Below are 19,073 nucleotides of genomic sequence, written 5' to 3'. Positions count from 1 at the left end.
CCTCTATATCTCTACACAGAATGACTATCATACTGATTACAAGACCGTTTCCTAATATAGCTACTATGGAAAATTATTGATAAAAAGCAGAAATGGGCTCTTGCTATTACTAAATTTCACTAATAAAGCAGGACCATCTTTAAAAGAAATCTGAAGTGTATTAAATACAGACATGTAGATCTGCTCGAAATTCTCAACATTCTTTCCATTTACCCAGACAAGATATGGGTGACTTACCTATATGTAGTATTAGGTTGTAGATTTTTCAGGACATGCTCTGTTACTCTTTTGACAGTCAAGATTTTTTTACCTCCATATTCAATGTTATATCCGGTGATGGGAGAGCCATGGCAGTCTGGCTCCTCCCATTGGATAGCTAGGCAAGTTGAAGACAATTTGGCAGGCAATTTGTTTTCAACTTCTTGTAACATTGGAACTACTGCTGGGACAGTTCCAGGTGTAGTTATTTTTCCAGTTCCTCCAAACATTCCAACCCCAACTATATTTACAGCCTGTAAAACACATGATTTGTCAGTAATTAATTTTAACTATTTTCTCTGCACAAACCATTTTGTTGCATAACACAACAATGAGTTCTACATCCATAGTTCAACAATTTGGTTCTACACGGCAAAAATACACGCTGAGACCTGCAGGCTGTGTCTTTAGGAATGTCAGCAGTTCACATGAGAGAAAGAAAGTCTAGAGTATTAATAGGAATACTTTAGGAAAATTATACTTTTTATCCTTTTTAGAAGGTAGAAAAGTAAAAGCTTTAGACTTTGAGTAGGTCAAATTTACTACTATTTCATTTTGTGCTTTTAACTGCTCATCAGTCTCTCTATATCTTATTTATTTTTAGGAGACAGATTTCTTGTTATAAGGCCCAGGTTGGACCAAACCTCTGGGCTTAAGGGATCCTATCATTTCAGCCTTGAGTAGTTGAGACAACATATACATGCCATTTTGCTTGGCTTGGTTTATGGTTTTATTTTAGTGTCTATTTTCTTGAAAGGGAGATGTAACTCACTGTTAATTTCTATTTAAATTATTTGTAGAATTCTCCAGTGAAACCATCTGGGAATGGAAATTTCTAAGTGTTTTTTTTTTTAATGTATAGACTTGAGTTTCTTTCATGACTATAGTTCTGAACATTAAATGTGTGTTTCTTTGAGATTTCATCTTTGACCATGAATAATTTAGAAATGTATCACTTAATTCCTTTCTGACAAACATTTATGCTCTTTTTATATTGATTTATAATTTGATTCCACTATGGTCAAAGATCATTCTGTATTAAACTTTTCTGATTAAAACATACAGAGTGCCAGGCATGGTGTCACATACATATAATCCCAGTACTTTTTGGTAGAAGGATCAGTAGTTCAAGGCCACCTGGGCTACATAAAAAGATCCTATCTTAAGAAAAAATATGTTACTAGTTGTAAAACAAGACCCAATTATAGGCTGCTTGCAAGAAACACACTTATTCTTTTAAGAACACACACACACACACAGACACACACACACTGAATGAGAAAGCATAGAATAAGAATATGATATTTTGTGCAAATGTAATCTGAACGAAAGCAGAAGTAACCATACTTATATCAGAAAAAAAAATAACCTTCAATCAAAAGAATATGAAGAAACAAAGAGTATCATTATATAATGAATTCTAAAGGGCTATCTGTGAAATTTTGGAACACCTTTATATATAAAGCAAATTATGATTAACCTCATTGGAGAGGCAGATTCCAATGCAGTAATAATTGGAGACTTGAGCATCCTACTTTCAGCAATAGTCACATTATCCTAACAGAATATCAACAAAGAAAGAGCAGAGTTAAATTGTATCCTAAAGCAAATATGCACATGAACATTTTCAGGACAGGCAACAAAGTGACTCTCAAAAAGGCTTGCAACACTGAAATGATTTTGACAGTGTTTGTGTATGTGTATGACGGGTGTATCTGTACAATGTATGTGTGTGGTGTCAGAGGACAAGCTTTGAAATTGGTCCTTGTCTTCTAAGTATTTTGAGACAGAGTTTCTTTTTCGTTTTTCTGCTGCGTATTCCAGTACAGTTGGCCTGTAAGCTGGTAGACTTTTTCCTGCCCCTGCCTCCTATCTCTTTGTAAGAGTTCTAAAAGTATAGATGCAAATGCTATTATGTAGGTTTTGGGAATTTGAACGCAGATCCTCATACATATGTGGCAAGCAGTTTTACTCACTGAACCATCTCCCCAAACCCTTGACTATCTTTTCTATTCATAATAAAATGAAACTAGAAATAATAAGAAAAGCCGAAAAAATAGTATAAATGCATGGAAAATAAAGACCTTGATCTTGAACAACTAATAGTCAAAGAAGTCAAGAGGGAGACTTAAATTTTTCTTTAAACAAATGAAAATAGAAACTCAAAGGGAAACAACAAAAAGTTGCACACCAAAACTCAAGGGAAACAACAGAAAGTTGATTAAATCAATGAATACCTACATTGAAAAACACAGAAAGATCTCAAACAATATCAATGAGCTAGGACAGTGAGGACCAAACCCAAACTAAGAGGAAGAGAAGAAAAAGGAATATGACTTAAGGAGTATATAAAGTAAAAACAACAACAACAACGAAAGAAATAAATGAAGAAAAATTGACTTAAAATTTGACCTTATATTTGTCAGTATTTTCTTTCTTTCTCTTTATTTTCATGGTACTAAGGATGAACACAGTGATTTGAATATGACAAACAAGTATTCTGCTGAGATACATACCACCTTTGTCCAACGCAGCAATATTTAAACACTCACTACTTAATTCATTTTTTCCTTCTAGGAAGAAGGCATCACTGTCTCGTCCAGGCTAACCTCGATCTTGTGATTTCCTTGTCTTCATCTCCCAAGTGTTGGGGTTCTAACTATGAACCACATGCTCAGCATTTCCTCCTTTATTTTTTCTTTCTCTCATATTGGTAGGGCTGAGTTGCTCTGAGTTTGACACCCAGGGCCTTCGCACATGCTAGGCAAGTGGCCTACAGTTAAGGCTCACATGCAGCCCTATGGTATTGCGATGGCTTTGATGGCTTAAACTCTGCAGAGAGCACATTTCAGATGATTTTAAGTTTGTGCTCCCCCCCTCAAATGGTGAAGTTACATACATTATAATTCCAGTCCTTCAGAAGAACGGAACACTTCCAGCTGGTATATGGGAAACATTTCTGGAAGAACTGATTTTGAGGACCAAGACAGGTAGAGGAGCACAGTTTGCAGGTAGAAATCAATTTGTTTGGAATAAAGATTCTATAAAGGTTGTCTTAACTGTAATAACTGTCTCTTAGAGAGCAAAAGGACAGCCATTTTATCTTGAAGGCAGCCCCATTCCAACCTGAGAAGACTCATTTTATTTAATTAAAATATAATTATATTGTCTCCTCTCCCCCTTCTCTCCAGTCCCTCCTATGCTCCATAACTTTCAACTCCATGGCGTCTTATTCTTTATTATTGTGATATATATGTACATACATTTGTATATATGAAAATAAACACATGAATGCAAAATTCTGAGTTTAGTGTTGCACATATATGCAGTGTGTGTGTGTGTGTGTGTGTGTGTGTGTGTGTGTGTGTGTGTGTGTTTGGCACTGAGCCCTTGAGAACACATAACCTATTAAAGTTTCATCCCTGGAGAAGAGTGATACCTCTCTCAGCAGTCTTTAATTGCCTGTACCTCATATCATCATCTACCTCTGTATATCATCTAGGGGTGGGGCTTATGGAATTTCCCCCATCTATGTTAGCATGTCAACTGGTATCATTGTGCAGGTCTTGTTTAAGCAGCCATGTTATCTTCTTCCTTCATGTAACTGATAGTTTTCAGTTTCCACAACATCAAAACCATTAATACCATTCATCCTAGTTTGACACCACCAATTCATCATTTGGCCATTCAGCTCTGCCAACAAATGTCCAGACCACTGACCACCCTACCACCACAAGCCCTATAAAAATCCTAACCTGCAGAACAGAGGTTTGCTCTATCATTGTCTTTTCCTGATGAGAGCCCTCATGTTTAACCCAAAATAAATTTGTCTGTCTCTTATTTTCTTCTTGATTTTTTTTCCCCAGACAGACTCCATTGTGTAGCACATAAGTTGTCTAATAATTGCCCAGTCTCCTAACTGGTGAATGTCTACCCCAGAGACACCTCCTCAGTTTACTTCAATACCTCAATACCTATTCTCCCCTGTGGGGCTATGGAGACTCAAAGACATCATCTTTTTCCTCCTTGTGTCAGTCATCCTCATCCCCAGAACTCCTTCCTGCCAAATACTCCTATCCTTGCATCCCTTAAATCCAAGGACTTCCACCACCTCATACAGGGCCTTCAGATCAGGCCAACTGTTCAGTTGTTCTCATCTACCCAATGGACCTGACCCCTCATTCCTTCTTTTTCCCTCCTTTTTCAACCCCCTGGCACCTCACTACAAATCAAAAACTCACTTCACTCTCTTAGATCTCAAGGGTACTTTCTTCCCCAAGTACTGTTCACTTTTACCTTCCCAACATGTGTAACCAGGCCTTGAGCTCTCTGGCCTACTAACCACTCCAGCCTGTAGCCCATTTATCTAAACAAACTGAAGCCATGTGTCAGAGCTGGGGCTTTATATCTATAACTTCAGGCAACTGCCGATCTTGTTATGCCCCACAGCCTTCAATCTACGTTTTATTAACCTGTTTTTTCCTGTCCTCTCCTCTGTTTCCTCCCTTTGCCTCCAGTCTTGTACGTCAGCCTTCTCTACCCTGCAGCCTCTGTACAGGCCTGTCCTCCAGAATCTCTGACACTCTGCTCCCAGCTACAGATAATATCCTTGCTTGTGACACGTACACACGTACACACCTCACAGTTACTCAAAAAGACAGTAGATGAAGCCCTTAGGCTTTTCGCCAGCTCAATTCCACTCCCATTCCTGGGACCCTGGATTGGTTGACTGGGGGTAGCACACTCAAGGATAACCTCACCCCCCTTGTTGGGATTTTGTTGTTGATGGGTATTATGAAAATATCAACTGCTTTCATTTTCAGTGAGTGGAGGAGGCAATCTTCCTTCTTCTTAAGACCATTCCTTAGCAGGCAGAGCTCACTCCACTCACCAGGGTCCTTCCCTCAGCCTGAAACTCTGCAGTTACATCTATCCTGATTCTACATGTACCTACCTACTTATAGCATCATTCACTCCATCTCCTAGATTTGGAGAAAATCAGGTTTCCTCACACCAAAGGCCACCACCATCATCAATGAGAGGCCTTTCCCTCTCCTCCTGGAAGCATGTCCAAAGGGGATGCTGTCATCCACCGGAAAGGCCATCAGACAAAGGCTGTCTCCCTGGGGAATCGAATGGCCCAACTCTGGGCTGGCCTAGGAGTCTAGGACCAGGATGGGCCCCACTCTCTCTTTCGTCTGTCTACATCACTCATCTCCTCCCCCCACCTCACCCCATCACACAGGCAGAACAGCTCAGCTCAACCAGAGTTTGAATTTCAGGAGACCTATTTCAGGAGTCCTACTAGTACCTAACCAAAAGACCCAGCTCGATATGTCTCAACTGCATCCTGGAGGACAGGGAGGGCTGATGACATACTCTCTGATCCACTTCCCAACCTGTCCCTTCTACTACTCTCCCCGCCTCAGACAGGGGTTCTAACTTACATACCTCATCGAGACTGTCTTTCTACCCACCAACCTCATGAAATTCCATAACTCCTCCCTGTTCTCCTCATGTTGGCACTATGTTTGTGTCCCTGGTAGCAGACTGGGCTTTCCTGCTCCATATCTGCTTGGCTTTCTTCAACAGGGGAACTGCACCATGCCTGGTAGCAAACCTGAAACTGAATGTGTGCACGGGACCACAGATTTCTTACCTGCCTACAACCCCCTCAACATCTCTTTAGGAGGCCAACCCAAAGGTCCCTTTGCCTGGCCTGCCAAGTCCCCCTTTGCATCCCTTGTGTTTCCTTTCTCCATACCTGCTGGCAGCCTTCACTCCTCTCTGTGCAGCCTCAAGCTAACTACACTATCTACCACACTGGGACAGCTCTTTCTCTTCAGTCTGGTGAACTCCTTAGACTAACTGAAATGTTCACCTTTAAGCAATTAGTGACCAAAGCCTGATCCTTCAGCTGTTAGGGAGGACGTCACTGTCCTCATTTCCCCTTGTCCTTCTTTTCAAACTCCTAGTCCTCCTCTGTCCCTCTCCAACTCCATCTCTACCTGCTATTTGATTCTTGCCCACAATTTCTCTAAAATCCCATTGCTAAATTCCAATACCCTCAGAACTCAACCTTGGAGGTGCCCCCTTCAGACTGCCATGCCACCCATTAGACTTTATATACTCCATCTCTGTCTGGCACACTCACTCACCCCAAATGTGAACACTCAGAGAAGCTCTTCCAGATATCCTGCTCTGACCTTTCCCCTGCCTGACGTATACCACTGGAATCTTCTGGACTTGCACTCTCTAAATCCACATGTGCCTCCTTGTTAATCAGATAAGGGAAATGTTCCCTTTTCTTTCTATACCCCACAGTCTCTTCTCCCTTCTGATGTACCCATCCTGGTTTTAGCCTCCATCACGGCCTCAAAGCAGTGCAGATGATCCTTCTCCTAGCAACCCTGAAAGTCCTGATGCAGTTGGATACTGGGACCTACATCTTGTGAATAACCAGGTAACCCTTCTTTCCAAGCAACTATTAGAGAGCATCAAGAGCAGTGCACATTAACTCCTAAGATTCCAATACCAGATATGTTACCTAACTGCTGTTCTCATGTAGAACTGTCTTCTAGAAGCCACCCATTGGGCTGTGTGTGCACTTCTGAATGCACCATTCTGAATGAACAGTGCTATTTCTCTACCTGTTTGTCAGCTCTGGCAGAAATGGTACCTATGGTTTAAAGTCTAGTGGGGTGGAGATATGCCTTGACAATTAACAGCAAGTTTTGCTCTTCCAGAGGCCCTGGCTCCAGTTCTCAGGACCCACATGGTGGCCCACAGCTCCCTTTAAAGCTTGTTTCAGGAGAACTCCTGCCTTCTCCTCTGGCTTTTGTGGATGGCAGGCATGCTTATAAAATTAAATTAAAATATTAAATGACAGAGCCATTTCTCTTCAGCAGTTCCTCCACCTCATGATGAACCCTTTCACATTTTAGGTTGTTCCTTTTGTTTCTCCTGATTATCATGAACATCCTGGGACTCCTTTTCCTCACTTGCTTTATTAATGCTTCCCAGAAGGTATTGGCTGACAGGATCACTTCACAATAACATCTTAAATATGTCTTCCTCCTTCAGACCCTTCATTCTTAGGACCGTCACCCCTTTCTAGCAGAAAGTACTACTAGAGACTTGGTTGCTCTCTTTTCCTACCAAACCATAGTACTTAAACTGAGAGAACAGATGCCTGACCATCTTGCCTTGAAGTCAGCCCCATTCTGGCCGAAATAGTGATCCCTTTCATGAAAATAATAGTTTCAGTTTTCTGAAGCCAGACTTTAACTGAATATACCATTCTTGCACATCACAGTTTAATCACTAACACCATCTCATCTAACCAAGAAACCCATTTTGATCATTCAGGAAAATTCCCAGCACCCCCGCACCCAAGTAGCCCCTTTCAAAACCCAAGCTTTTAACAACCTTAGAAAGTAAAAGAAGTTCATTGTCTTATGTTTTGACTTCTGATCAGAGTCTGTCCAAACTGATCTCAAAATAAACTTGTCCTTGACTTTGAGAACCTTTGTCTTTTCTTCTTACAGTCATTGTACATGCTTTTTAAATATAGTGAGTACCACACTTGGAGATTAGGAACTAATTGGTCAAGCAGTAGCGGGACACACCTTTAATCACAGCACTCTGAGAGGCAGAGGCAGTTGGATTTCTGAGTTCAAGGACATTTTGGTCTACAGAGAAAGTTCCAGGACAGCTAGGGCTACAGAAAGAAATCCTGTATCAAAACACCAAAACCAACCAACCGATCACCACCGTGCCAATACCAACACCAACACCAACACCAACACCAACACCAACACCAACACCAACACCAACACCAACACCAACACCAAGACTATCATCACCATCACCACCACCAACAAAACCTGATTACATTGGCCTGAATGAGGCATATTTGTTTGAGAGAGGGTCTTACTCTACACCCCAGGCTAGCCCTAAACTTACTATCCCAGGATGATCTCAAATATGTGGAAACCCTCCTGCATCAGCTTCCAAAAGTCTGAGAATCATGTACTACTAGCCTGGCTGGAGTCACTCAGTGTTTTTAATAAGCATTTTAGGTAATTTCTAAGTTAAGAAAAAACTGAAAAACACAAAAGTACAAAGGAAATATGGCATATCAAGATGGAATGGGAAATACATGCGAAATCATGTGGCCTTTAAATAACAAACGAAGGAACCCCAAATGCTGTTGTTAAATATAAGCAATATTCGTGATGTGAAAATCCTTCCCTTCTTGACTCTACTCCGGTATTGACATTGGAAATGTCTCTAGTATTAAATATGTGGGACATACAGGTTAATAGCTGTTGCCCTCTTTATAGTGAAGGAAATGTCAGCTTTACCTGGACTCTGCAAAAATACGTGGTTGCCGGAATAAGACCTTTAACTTCATAGCTCAGACAAGGGCCAGTGTAAATCAAACTCATGGAATCTTCAACCTGCCCCCACTGTAGTCGGTAATCAGTGATTTCAGAACCATTGCATTTAGGAATCTGAAAGATGGAACAGACACAGAAATTCAATTCTTTTTCTAAGCGATTACCATATTAGATGCTCGGGAGAAAAATAGAACATGAAATCTTGTAATCCATCAAGTGATACAGGATGGAGATGTGTAGAAACAAACACAGTCAGGTCACTGTAGTAACACTGAAAGACACAAGTTAAAGTAAGAAAAGGGACTTACTAATTCTACATATTACATGAATGAAAACAGATGTATTAATATTGTTTAAAATTATCATTGGTTAGTATGGTAAGTCACATGCTCTGGTGATCTAGCCTTTATTAGTTGAATAATCAGTTCTGTCATGCATTATTAACAGACTAAGTCTTTTGTGTCAAGGTTAAAAAAATTATCATTGCTTGAGATTAGGGGAAAAAAGAGAATAACCTAAATAAACCTATATGCCTAGCTAGTTAGGCTAATTCTTTTTTTTTTTTTTTCAATGCAGTTTATTCAGGAACCTTGAACAATCATCTGACCCTGGGGAAAGCCAGCCCACAGCTTAAATAGCCTCTGGGTAGCCAACCCCAGCATGCCATGTGGGCAATGCAGATAGGTCCACATACATGGAAGCAAGCCAGATCCTTGGCCTTAGCCAAATGTGGAGTTGTTCGTGACAGAGAGCACTCACCATCGGGAAGGTGGAAGGCGGAAACCAGCTCCATTATAAGGCTAATTCTTTATTTTTAAAAGTTTAATTAGTTTGGTAAGACATTCACATGGCTGTAAAAGTATATTTTTAAATCTTTAACACTGTGTACGTTCCACATTGTAGGTACATATTAGAGTACCAGATTTCCCAATGAAGTTCTTCAAAGGATACTAATCTGGGCTGGGGCTATTGTTCAGAAGTAGAGTGCTTGCCTAGCATGTATGAAGCCCTGGGACCAGTCCTTAGAGCCACAGAAAATTAAACTTCTTAAAAATTGTTTTACCTTCACTGTCTCTTGCAGTAGCTTTAAAAATTCAGTTAGTTACCCATTGATGGTTTACTTTGGTCCCCGAATGTTTGCTGAGATTCGAAGAGCAGATTATTAGTTCTGTAGTCTTTATGATCTGAGTGGTATTGGGTCCTAGGTATGCTTTAGAAACATGGTCTGAGGGTTCTGGGATCTAACTTTAATTTGATTCATTTCATTCCCCCCCCCCAAAATGGTCTAAATGATTAACGTGTTTGTGTATTGGCAAAATGAATAAAGTGTTGAATTGGTAACATACTTCCCAACTGACAATAACACAGGTTGGAGCCTTGCAGGTTAGCACAGGTGTACCACACCGAGAAGGAGGGTGCCAGGCTTGTACAGTTCCACACTTCATTGCCTGAGATCCAAGCTACAAATTAAACAGACATACAAATCAACAAACACATGCACGACTTTGCAGGCATGGTCACTCCTCACCTTGACAACAAAGTACAGTGCAAGCATGTATTCATTCAAAGTGAAATGAAGCACAAGGGGGCCACCAAAATGGTATAACTTTCTACTCCTGTTTTACGTGTGTAACCAGAAACTGTGGGTTTTGCGGGAATCAATGTACTTACTGCACATTTCTTTTCAGAGTTGGGGCACTCCTTTCTGTCATTCCGAGGACCTTTTGATTTTTTGCCACGCAAAGGTGTTTTCAAGTTCCCATTAACAGAACGTTTGTCTAGAAAATATACAAAATGCCCTCAGTTTTCCCCCCAAATTTATCATTGTACTAGTGACTGAACCCTGTGTTTTGTGAATACTAAGCACACATACTATCTTTTAGCTCCACACTAAGTCCCTAGTTTTTAGTGATGTTTCTTTAACATACAACATATGGTAGAGTGAATTAAGAAAACTTTTAAAATACTTAGAGACTCAAAGCTCATTGCATCAACTAAGCTCATAATTTCACTTAGACATTAGAAAGTTGGTTTTCAATCACCAAGAGTTGTTTTGCTAAGAATTATTCAATTCTGTACTAAAAGGAAACTGTAGTTGATAATATTAGCACATGCAAACAAAACAAAAGTCACAGGACAGGAAGTTTAAGGACAGTTGTCAATCACATAGGAAGCATTACTTACCAAGGAGAAGGTTGGTGTTCTTGCCCTTTGTTTTACCATTTAAGGACAGTGAACGGCAAGACTCAGGAGGAAGAGTAGGTGTCTGAATTGTCAATACCTCTGAAGGCTAAGAGAAATACAAAGCATTTTACTACTATACTCAATTCAAGATCAGCTTTGGGAGACTTTTAATAATATTACAGTTTATTTCAATATTCAATTTGAAGACTTTTTCTGCTTTCTTACCTGGCTTTGGCCTATAGATGAAGTGCAAAAGACTCTCAGTTTATATGTGGTGCCTGGTTGGAGGTCATCATACAGAAATTCTTGTAGAGTGCCATTGTAGATTATGTTCCAGAGATTCGCTGAAAAAAAAATTGGTTCAATTTATTCATAAATTATCTATAAACCCCGTTAACAACTAATGTATGCAATATATATATATATGTGTGTGTGCTAAGAAACAACCATTTTGGAAAAGAACTTGATCTAATAATTTTTTTATGATTGTTAAAATAATTTCATTCCCAGTAGAATTAAACAACAAGTATAAGGGATCAGTAAATAGTTATTTCTTATAAAACCCAAAGGAATCCAATTACATTCTGGGGTTTGGTTTATAGGTGTGTATTAATATCAATTTTCTCGTTCTGGTAATTGTACTATGGTTACATAAGATGCTGCTATTCAGTGAAGCTAAGTGAAAATTTTACAGGGGAAATCTATTCTTTTCATAATTTCTAGATGAGTGTAAGATTATACCAAAAGAAAATCTTTTAAAATTTGTATTGCCTTACCACCGTTTGAATTTTCACTAACTTCTAAACTGTAACTTGAAATGTTCATCCCACCATTATCTTTGGGTGAGTCTAAAAGGAGAAATAATTTGTAAGTGATTATTGAAAATACAAGTCTTTCACTAAAATCTTATCTCATAAAATGTTATCATGGCACATTGTTATATTAATATCTATATATTAATAATCTCAACATAATACAAGCTATATACATTCGATATCGCTCATCAATCATTTAGAGAGCATTTCAAAATTCTTGGGAAGAGACGGAAATGATGAGTGTATGTGGAATAATTATCACTTACCTAGTTTAGAGGTAATAAATTTGCATAAATATAATTTCTCGTTAAGCTGACATTTATCTCTGACACAGACTTCTAACTATGGTACTTATGTTAGAAATCAATAAATTTCACTTAGAATGTTATTTAAGGTTCCATACAAAGTTCAACAATTTTTCATATGTTAAGCTAGCAATAGGAAATTCAGTAGCAATTAAAAAAAAATAGGGGTTACAACTAAACTCATTCATATGGCAGAATATTTCACAGGCAAATGACAATATTTTGCTTAGGGCAGTTGCAGAAAGATTTCTCTTCAATAGCAAATACTAATATTGAGAAAACAAAGTTTAAACATGGAAGCATTATTTACCCCATCCAATTTTCACTTGACGTGCATGGATTGCTCCCATGACATATGGTTTTTTAGGGCATCCAGGGCTAGCTGGACGAGTACTGTATCTTACTTCTCCACTGGAGTTGCTTCTTCCTTCCAGATTGTAGGCAAAAATCTGTTTGAGTGAAAGAGAATATTTTGTTGATCACTGGCATAATAATGTGTAGTGTGCCAGATGAATGAGAACTTACAAGAGTTAAATGCAAAGTAAAGTTTCATTTCAAAGGAAAGCACCAGCAGTTGGCTTTCTTCAGTGATCTTATATGCAAGCACAACACCAATTTATAAGTCATGCCACATACCCGAAACTTGTATGTAGTATTTCTCTGAAGATTTCTTACAGTGCAGGAAAGGTCCTCTCCATTGTATTTAGGTTTAAAACCTAATCCCTGAAAATGGAGGACAATGAATTTAGGGAGAAAGCCCAGGTTCAAGGTATAGCTTCAATCTGTTGTCTACCTGAATGGTCTTGAGAAAGTACCTTAGTCCTTTCAAACCCCAAAGTGTTCTGCACCAGGTCCTCTATGTATATGTTATGGCTGTTAGCTTGGTTCTTGTGAGATTTCTAACAGTGGCTGTGTGTGTGTGTGTGTGTGTGTGTGTGTGTGTGTGTGACTCTTTTGCCTGCTCTTGGGACTCTTTTTCTCCTACTGGGTTGCCTCATCTAGCTTGATATGAAGATATGTTCCTAGTCTTATATGCCATGTTTGGTTATCTTTGGGATGCCTGCCTTATTCTGACAGAAAGAGAGGTTATATCTGGGGTACAGAGGAGTATAGAGGGAGGAGTGGAGGGAAGGGAAACTGGTCAGGGAAACGGTATTATATGAGAGAAGAATCTATTTTAAATAAAAAAATGGACAGAATTTCTATTTCAATGGTTCTATTTTTCAAGATTTAATAAGATAGCACACATGTAAGCAACTAGCCTATTAGTTACAACCCAGAACATATCTCAATGTTATCTGCTTTATTTAAAATTTGGTAACATGTACACAGTAATTTATGGTTGTTTTTTAAATTGACTAGCTCTTTGACACAGATTTGGAAGTTCAGAGTGGAATGAAGTACTTGCCCACCCTCAGGAGGAAACTGAGATGAAGAAAGCACATAGCTTGGCAGAATTCTGTGAAGGTGCTGAAAGGTATGTGTGACCACAGGGAGTCATCCAGAACAGGCCTGGAGCTAGAGACATGGAGGTGCTGTTCTTGCATTAAGCTAGTTTGGGGATAAGGAGGCCTATGCAGACTTGCCCAACAGTGGCTCTGCATTGATCACATTCAGAACACAGGGAATCAAGGTTGTTTTTTTTTTTTTCCCAAGTGAGAAGTGAATACAAAAAAAAGTTGAACGGTGAGGCTAAAGACCATAGTATTTAAAAAAGAAAAACTTACATATTTTGCTTCATCCATCTCTAGCACATAAGTAAGAGTGTCATTTGGGCTTAGGTTTTTCGGGGCACACCACTCTAGTGACAAACTGTAGACCCCTGCTTCTTTCAGCTTAGGTGGCAGCGGTGTTGGAGGTGTGTTCCCTGATGTATAGAAGACCGCTATTTCACTGAAATTACTGAAAGAATATAGTAATATGAAAGCATTAGTTTCAGGATCTGAATGCAGTATTTCAGACTTTGAAAAGCAGATTTTCAATGGTACAAAAAAAATTCAATGTACCTGCAGCCGAAGTTATTTTTGGCAGCTAATCTGAATGAATACTTTGTAGAAGCACGCAGTTTAATGATCTTGTGCTGTTTCATGGGGCCACTGTAACAACTTTTGAAGTCTTCACCTTTACCCTTGACAATGCATATAAAAATATTAGAATGTTTTAAAACATCACATTTAACATATGTTCACCATAGCATTAATCATTCACAATCAGGTGATTTTAAAAAATAACTGTGCATCAGGTCTAAGCCCGATGGGGTCTTGAGAAAGTACCTTCGTCCTTTCAAACCCCAAAGTGTTCTGCACCAGGTCCTCTATGATTATGTTATGGCTGTTAGCTTGGTTCTTGTGAGATTTCTAACAGTGACTGTGTGTGTGTGTGTGTGTGTGTGTGTGTGTGTGTGTGTGTGTGTGACTCTTTCGCCTGCTCTTGGAACTCTTTTTCTCCTACTGGGTTGCTTCATCTAGCTTGATATGAAGATATTTTCCTAGTCTTATATGCCATGTTTGGTTATCTTTGGGAGGCCTGCCCTATTCTGACGGAAAGGGAGCTGGAAACAAGCACTGTGAAGGGAAGCTTGTTTCTAACAAGCCCTAATCCCTAATCCAGAAGCTGTCTCCAACTGATAACCGCTTGCAAAGAAAAAAATTAGTTTCTTACAATGGAGTCTCACTGGGTGTACAAACCACAGTTAAGGGCAGGCTGTATGCCAAGTAGTAGTTGGGCAACAACAACAACAACAACAACAACAACACAAACCCAATGGTAATTTTGGAGTTTTTTGTTTTTTTTTTTTTGGCTCATAATGCTTTGTCTGGCATTAAAAACCCCTACAAGTCTTTTGCTTGTATATTATGCTTTCTGAGTTTGTATCTTTAAAAGATTTCTGTGTGTACGAATGTGTGTATCTCTGTGCCTATATATGTTCCTTATGCTTTTTCTTTGACTCCTTTTTTGTTGTTGTTGTTCATTTGTTTCCTGTATCCTATTCGAGTTTGTTTGTTTTTATTTTATCTTACTGTATTATTATTTTCATCTTTTTGTTTTTAGATGCCTGTTTTCTAATGAGAACAAGTAAGGGTGTGGATTTGTATAGGGGTGATTTAGGGAGGGGAGGGGAAATAGTAATTAGAATATATTGTATGGAAAAATATTTTTAATAAAAAATATAATTAAAAATAAATGTACATACCTCATCCCATTCCAAAAGAAAGCTGCTTATTTTGGATCCATTATCATTGGAACCCTGAAAAGATCATAATGATAAATTATTTTGGGTTGTTTTTATATAGTACATATATGTGCCACAAATATTATATATGTATGTATATGCAATGAAAGTGGTATAAATTACTGTAAAAATTTGTCTTCGGATATTTTACTTTTATGACAATTTGGATTTAAGGTTAAAACACATTTTTCAGTCTACAAGACACACGCTGATTCTATACTTCATGTTTCCAGACTGCATAAAAGGAAGGCAATTAAAAGGAATATCTAAAAACATGGAAAGGTAGACTTATTGGTAACTAGGATGATTAAACCCCAAATTTAACTGCAGTTCTCTTTTTATTAATTATCAAAATTATATCGACATTTCTCAATTCACTTGGCATGATCTCTTAGAATCACAATTCTTTTGTTGTTGTTTTAAGAGACAGGGTTTCTCTGTGTAGCCTTGGCTGTCCTGGAACTGACTCTATAGACCAGGCTGGTCTCAAACCCACAGAGATCCACCAGCCTCTGCCTCCCTGAGTGCTGGGATTACAAACCTGCACCACCTGGCCTGTAGCATGATCTCTTAGACAGAAGAGAAAGCTCACTATGAAAAGCACTGGAGTTAGATAAAGAATGCATAATCTGTCTTTAAAATTCAGGATACAGGAGAGCATTTGAAAATCACGTTGAGACGCTTTCATCAGTAAAATCCTTACTTTCCACTGTAAATTCAAGCTGTTCTTGGTTCTGTTAATCAGTTTGGGTGCAAGAGGAGGGTCTGGTTCACAGCCTTGTGTTGTGAAGCTAACCACTTCAGACACACTTCGGTGTTCTGTGCCTCTTATGGTCGTAACTCTGAAAGGGTAACAGCAATTGTTGTAAACTTTCAAGTACCGAGTTGCAAGCGTGTGTTTCTAGACACATTTTTTGTTGTTGTTTCTTTTGTTAGCATATATTAATTATACATAGTAATGGATTTCAGTATGTCACTTTAATATATGCTAATGCTCCCCTCCCCCTTATGCTCTTTTGTTCCCTGCCCACTCTCACTGATCCTTTTATTTCTTCCCCCACTTTCATTATTCATCGATTTTCTTTTTTTGCTAACCTAATGAGTCTAAACTACAGTTGTGTAATTACGTGAGCATGCTGGTCAGGTTATTTGAAGCTGCAAGGAAAGGCCACTTTGCTGGCAAAGAGCTAGACTGACTTCAGGAATTCTAAGCCCTAAACTCATAGATTAAGGACTCTTGGCTGGCCACAGGCTGGTGGTAGGTCTTGTGTGACAGAGTGCTTACCTTAAAAAGTACAGCATGCAAGGTTGTAGATCACGTAGGGCTACAGTCACTCCACCACCACTGTGAAGATAACCTTTGTTTATATGGGATCTCACATATATTTAACAGCTAAGCAAGCGGCTCTTCCTAGTCTCATGATAACTGAGTAGCTGACAATGAAGCACGGTTCTCCTTGAAGCTTGGCTGTCTTTAAAGCACATTATACCTGTGCAAAATAATGCTATCAGGGGGCTGAAGCCTCCCTGGAGGGGTAGCAGCGCTTCACCAAGCATATCACGTTTTTGAGGGATGGTATGACCCGGGAGGTACGTGCTTTTTCACCAGCTCGTGGACATACCTCAGGGCTGCTCTAGGTCTCGAAGGCAGGTGCTCAAGTTCAGAGGGTGGGGATGCACATGTGCGCATCCGTTCATCGACCTATCTGCACATCTGCATCAAGAAGAAGCTGAAGGAGCTGAGGAAGGGGCTGCTAGTCATCAGGAAAGCAGCCACCAAAAGCACCGAGTTTGGCTTGTCCCTTCATTCAGTAAATCTTTATACCACACACCAAAATTATATTACTAATTCAGAGCAGTCCATTTGCATTTTACTACCGCATATATTTAACTGAAATAGTACAGATTTGCCTTTAAGTAGCTCATTAAAAGAGTGTAGATACCAAAACTTCAAAGAACACCATGTCTCACGCAATTCATTTATTCAGTTTCAGAGGGATGTTTCTGGGTGGGATCCCATCTGTTACACAGAGGGATTATATTCCTGTATTTACGTCTTCCTGAGCAAATACTTATAAGTACCTTGGTGTACTCCACCATACCAAGGAATTCCTTCTAGCTCTAGATCCTAAAAAGACCACTCTAAAAATGGAAGATGTTGATACTTTTAGGCAAAGGCTACTTCAAAGTGAAGAGTAATCAGAGATGTAAACCACCAGGCAACCTCCTCTCCCTGCTGTGGCTCCTCTTCTTCCTCCTCTTCCCAATGCTGACAGCTAAGTTTTATTTCTTTTTAAACTAGTGATATTTGTAAAGTACATGTCATACCAGAAAAATATTTCCATTCAAGTTAATTTTGCTTTTCCCCGTCTCCCCTACATAGGATAGAGAGGATTGTTGGTTGTGATTTTTAAATCTAACAATTTTACCTAATTACCAAAGAAATAAAACTACATAAATTCCCATTTTCACTCCAAGTCTCTGACAAATTCTAGAAAATAAAATTGGTAGGTATTATTTTCAAAGTATTGTATATGATTCTCTGGCCCACTTACTCATTGATCCATGGGTATATAATTGTCCTTTCCCCTATATTTGCGTGTCTTTTCTTTCCTGTCTCTCTCTGTTTACATTCCCATCCAGGCTGGCTGCTGTTCAGAATATGTTCATGCTATCATCCATTGTATTCTCCCTAGTCCTGGCTCTATCTTTTGATTCACATCCCTGAACTTATCTTGCTATTGTCACAATTTCTTTCTTGTAACCAGCTCCAGGAATGAAATTCTTAGCAGAGTCCAAATCTTGAATTACTACTGAAATGTAAATTATCTCACTACTTTACCCAAAGATACCATCATGTGGGGCTTTTTGTTTCTAAAATGAACCAAGTGAAAGGAGGACCTAGAGTTTTTATTTTTATTTTTTTAATTTTTTATCTTTGAGTTCAAATTTGTCTAATAGGAAGCCTGTAGCTGAAAATGGATGAGCTGGCATACATTTACTTACTTACTTAGTTATTTAATTTAATTAAATTAATTAATTTATTTATTTTGGTTTTTCTCTTTGTGGCTCTGGCTGTCCTAGACTCACTAGGTAGAACAGGCTGGCCTCCAACTCAGAGATCTGCCTCCATCTGCTTGAACTAAAAGTGTGTACTACCACTGCCTGGCTGATGAACTGATATTTAAATAACATAAAATAATCATAATGGGCTTTGTGGATTGATTTGGCAACCTACTAGTAGAATCTTACCCCTGTCAAAAAGAATTTAGGCAAAAATGAAGAATTCAGCCTAGATATACATTGGAGCACAATGACTATATTTTTATGTTTCTACAGTATATTTGAATTAAATAATGAGAAAAAATGAAAAAGACTTACGTATAAATGTTTTTATAGATTCCATTTTTACCACTGCTAGACAGTGCCAACTCAAATATCATAGGAGAATTAATGTCATATTTCTCAGTACTGTTCAGACTCCATGAAATAATAGCAGAACGGGTTTGAATATTAGAAACCTGAAATGAAGAAAATGCAAGTAGTATAACCATAATCTGTATCTTTTTTTGAGATAAGGTTTCTCTGTGTAGCTTGGCTGTCCTCGACTTGCTTTGTAGAGCAGGCTTGGCCTCAGACTCACAGCGATCCTCTTGCCTCTGCCTTCCTGAGTGCTGAGATTAAAGACATGTGCTGCCATGCTCAGATTAATCTGTAATCTTGAATACAGCTTTATTTAAAAGTTTCATTTAATATTATGTGTAATTCCCATAGTAGGTGCTTAAATACTTATTTACTAATTAAATAAATAATTAAGTAAATAATTAGCCACTAATCCTATCTTTATTGATTCCACCTTGGGTTATTGCATTGCTGA

General features: G+C 38.7%; 1 protein-coding gene across 1 annotated transcript in view; it reads right to left on the bottom strand.

Annotated features, from left to right (window-relative positions):
- LOC110542913 (fibronectin type III domain containing protein 3C1-like) overlaps positions 1-19,073 on the bottom strand; it is a 55,475-nt gene that overhangs the window by 5,379 nt on the left and 31,023 nt on the right. The window contains exons 8-22 of the mRNA XM_060374627.1: positions 18,578-18,717; positions 16,482-16,541; positions 15,900-16,038; positions 15,158-15,211; positions 13,971-14,092; positions 13,692-13,866; positions 12,601-12,687; positions 12,275-12,413; positions 11,621-11,692; positions 11,070-11,188; positions 10,845-10,950; positions 10,332-10,438; positions 10,007-10,120; positions 8,625-8,774; positions 238-512 (exon numbers count right to left, since the gene is read on the bottom strand). Of these exons, the coding sequence (XP_060230610.1) occupies positions 238-512; positions 8,625-8,774; positions 10,007-10,120; positions 10,332-10,438; positions 10,845-10,950; positions 11,070-11,188; positions 11,621-11,692; positions 12,275-12,413; positions 12,601-12,687; positions 13,692-13,866; positions 13,971-14,092; positions 15,158-15,211; positions 15,900-16,038; positions 16,482-16,541; positions 18,578-18,717 (1,859 nt within the window). The remainder of the gene's footprint in view (positions 1-237; positions 513-8,624; positions 8,775-10,006; positions 10,121-10,331; positions 10,439-10,844; positions 10,951-11,069; positions 11,189-11,620; positions 11,693-12,274; positions 12,414-12,600; positions 12,688-13,691; positions 13,867-13,970; positions 14,093-15,157; positions 15,212-15,899; positions 16,039-16,481; positions 16,542-18,577; positions 18,718-19,073) is intronic.

This window comes from Meriones unguiculatus, chromosome X, assembly GCF_030254825.1.
Source record: "Meriones unguiculatus strain TT.TT164.6M chromosome X, Bangor_MerUng_6.1, whole genome shotgun sequence".
In the NCBI taxonomy this organism is placed as follows: Eukaryota; Metazoa; Chordata; class Mammalia; order Rodentia; family Muridae; genus Meriones; species Meriones unguiculatus.
This window is presented reverse-complemented; position numbering and strand designations above follow the sequence as displayed.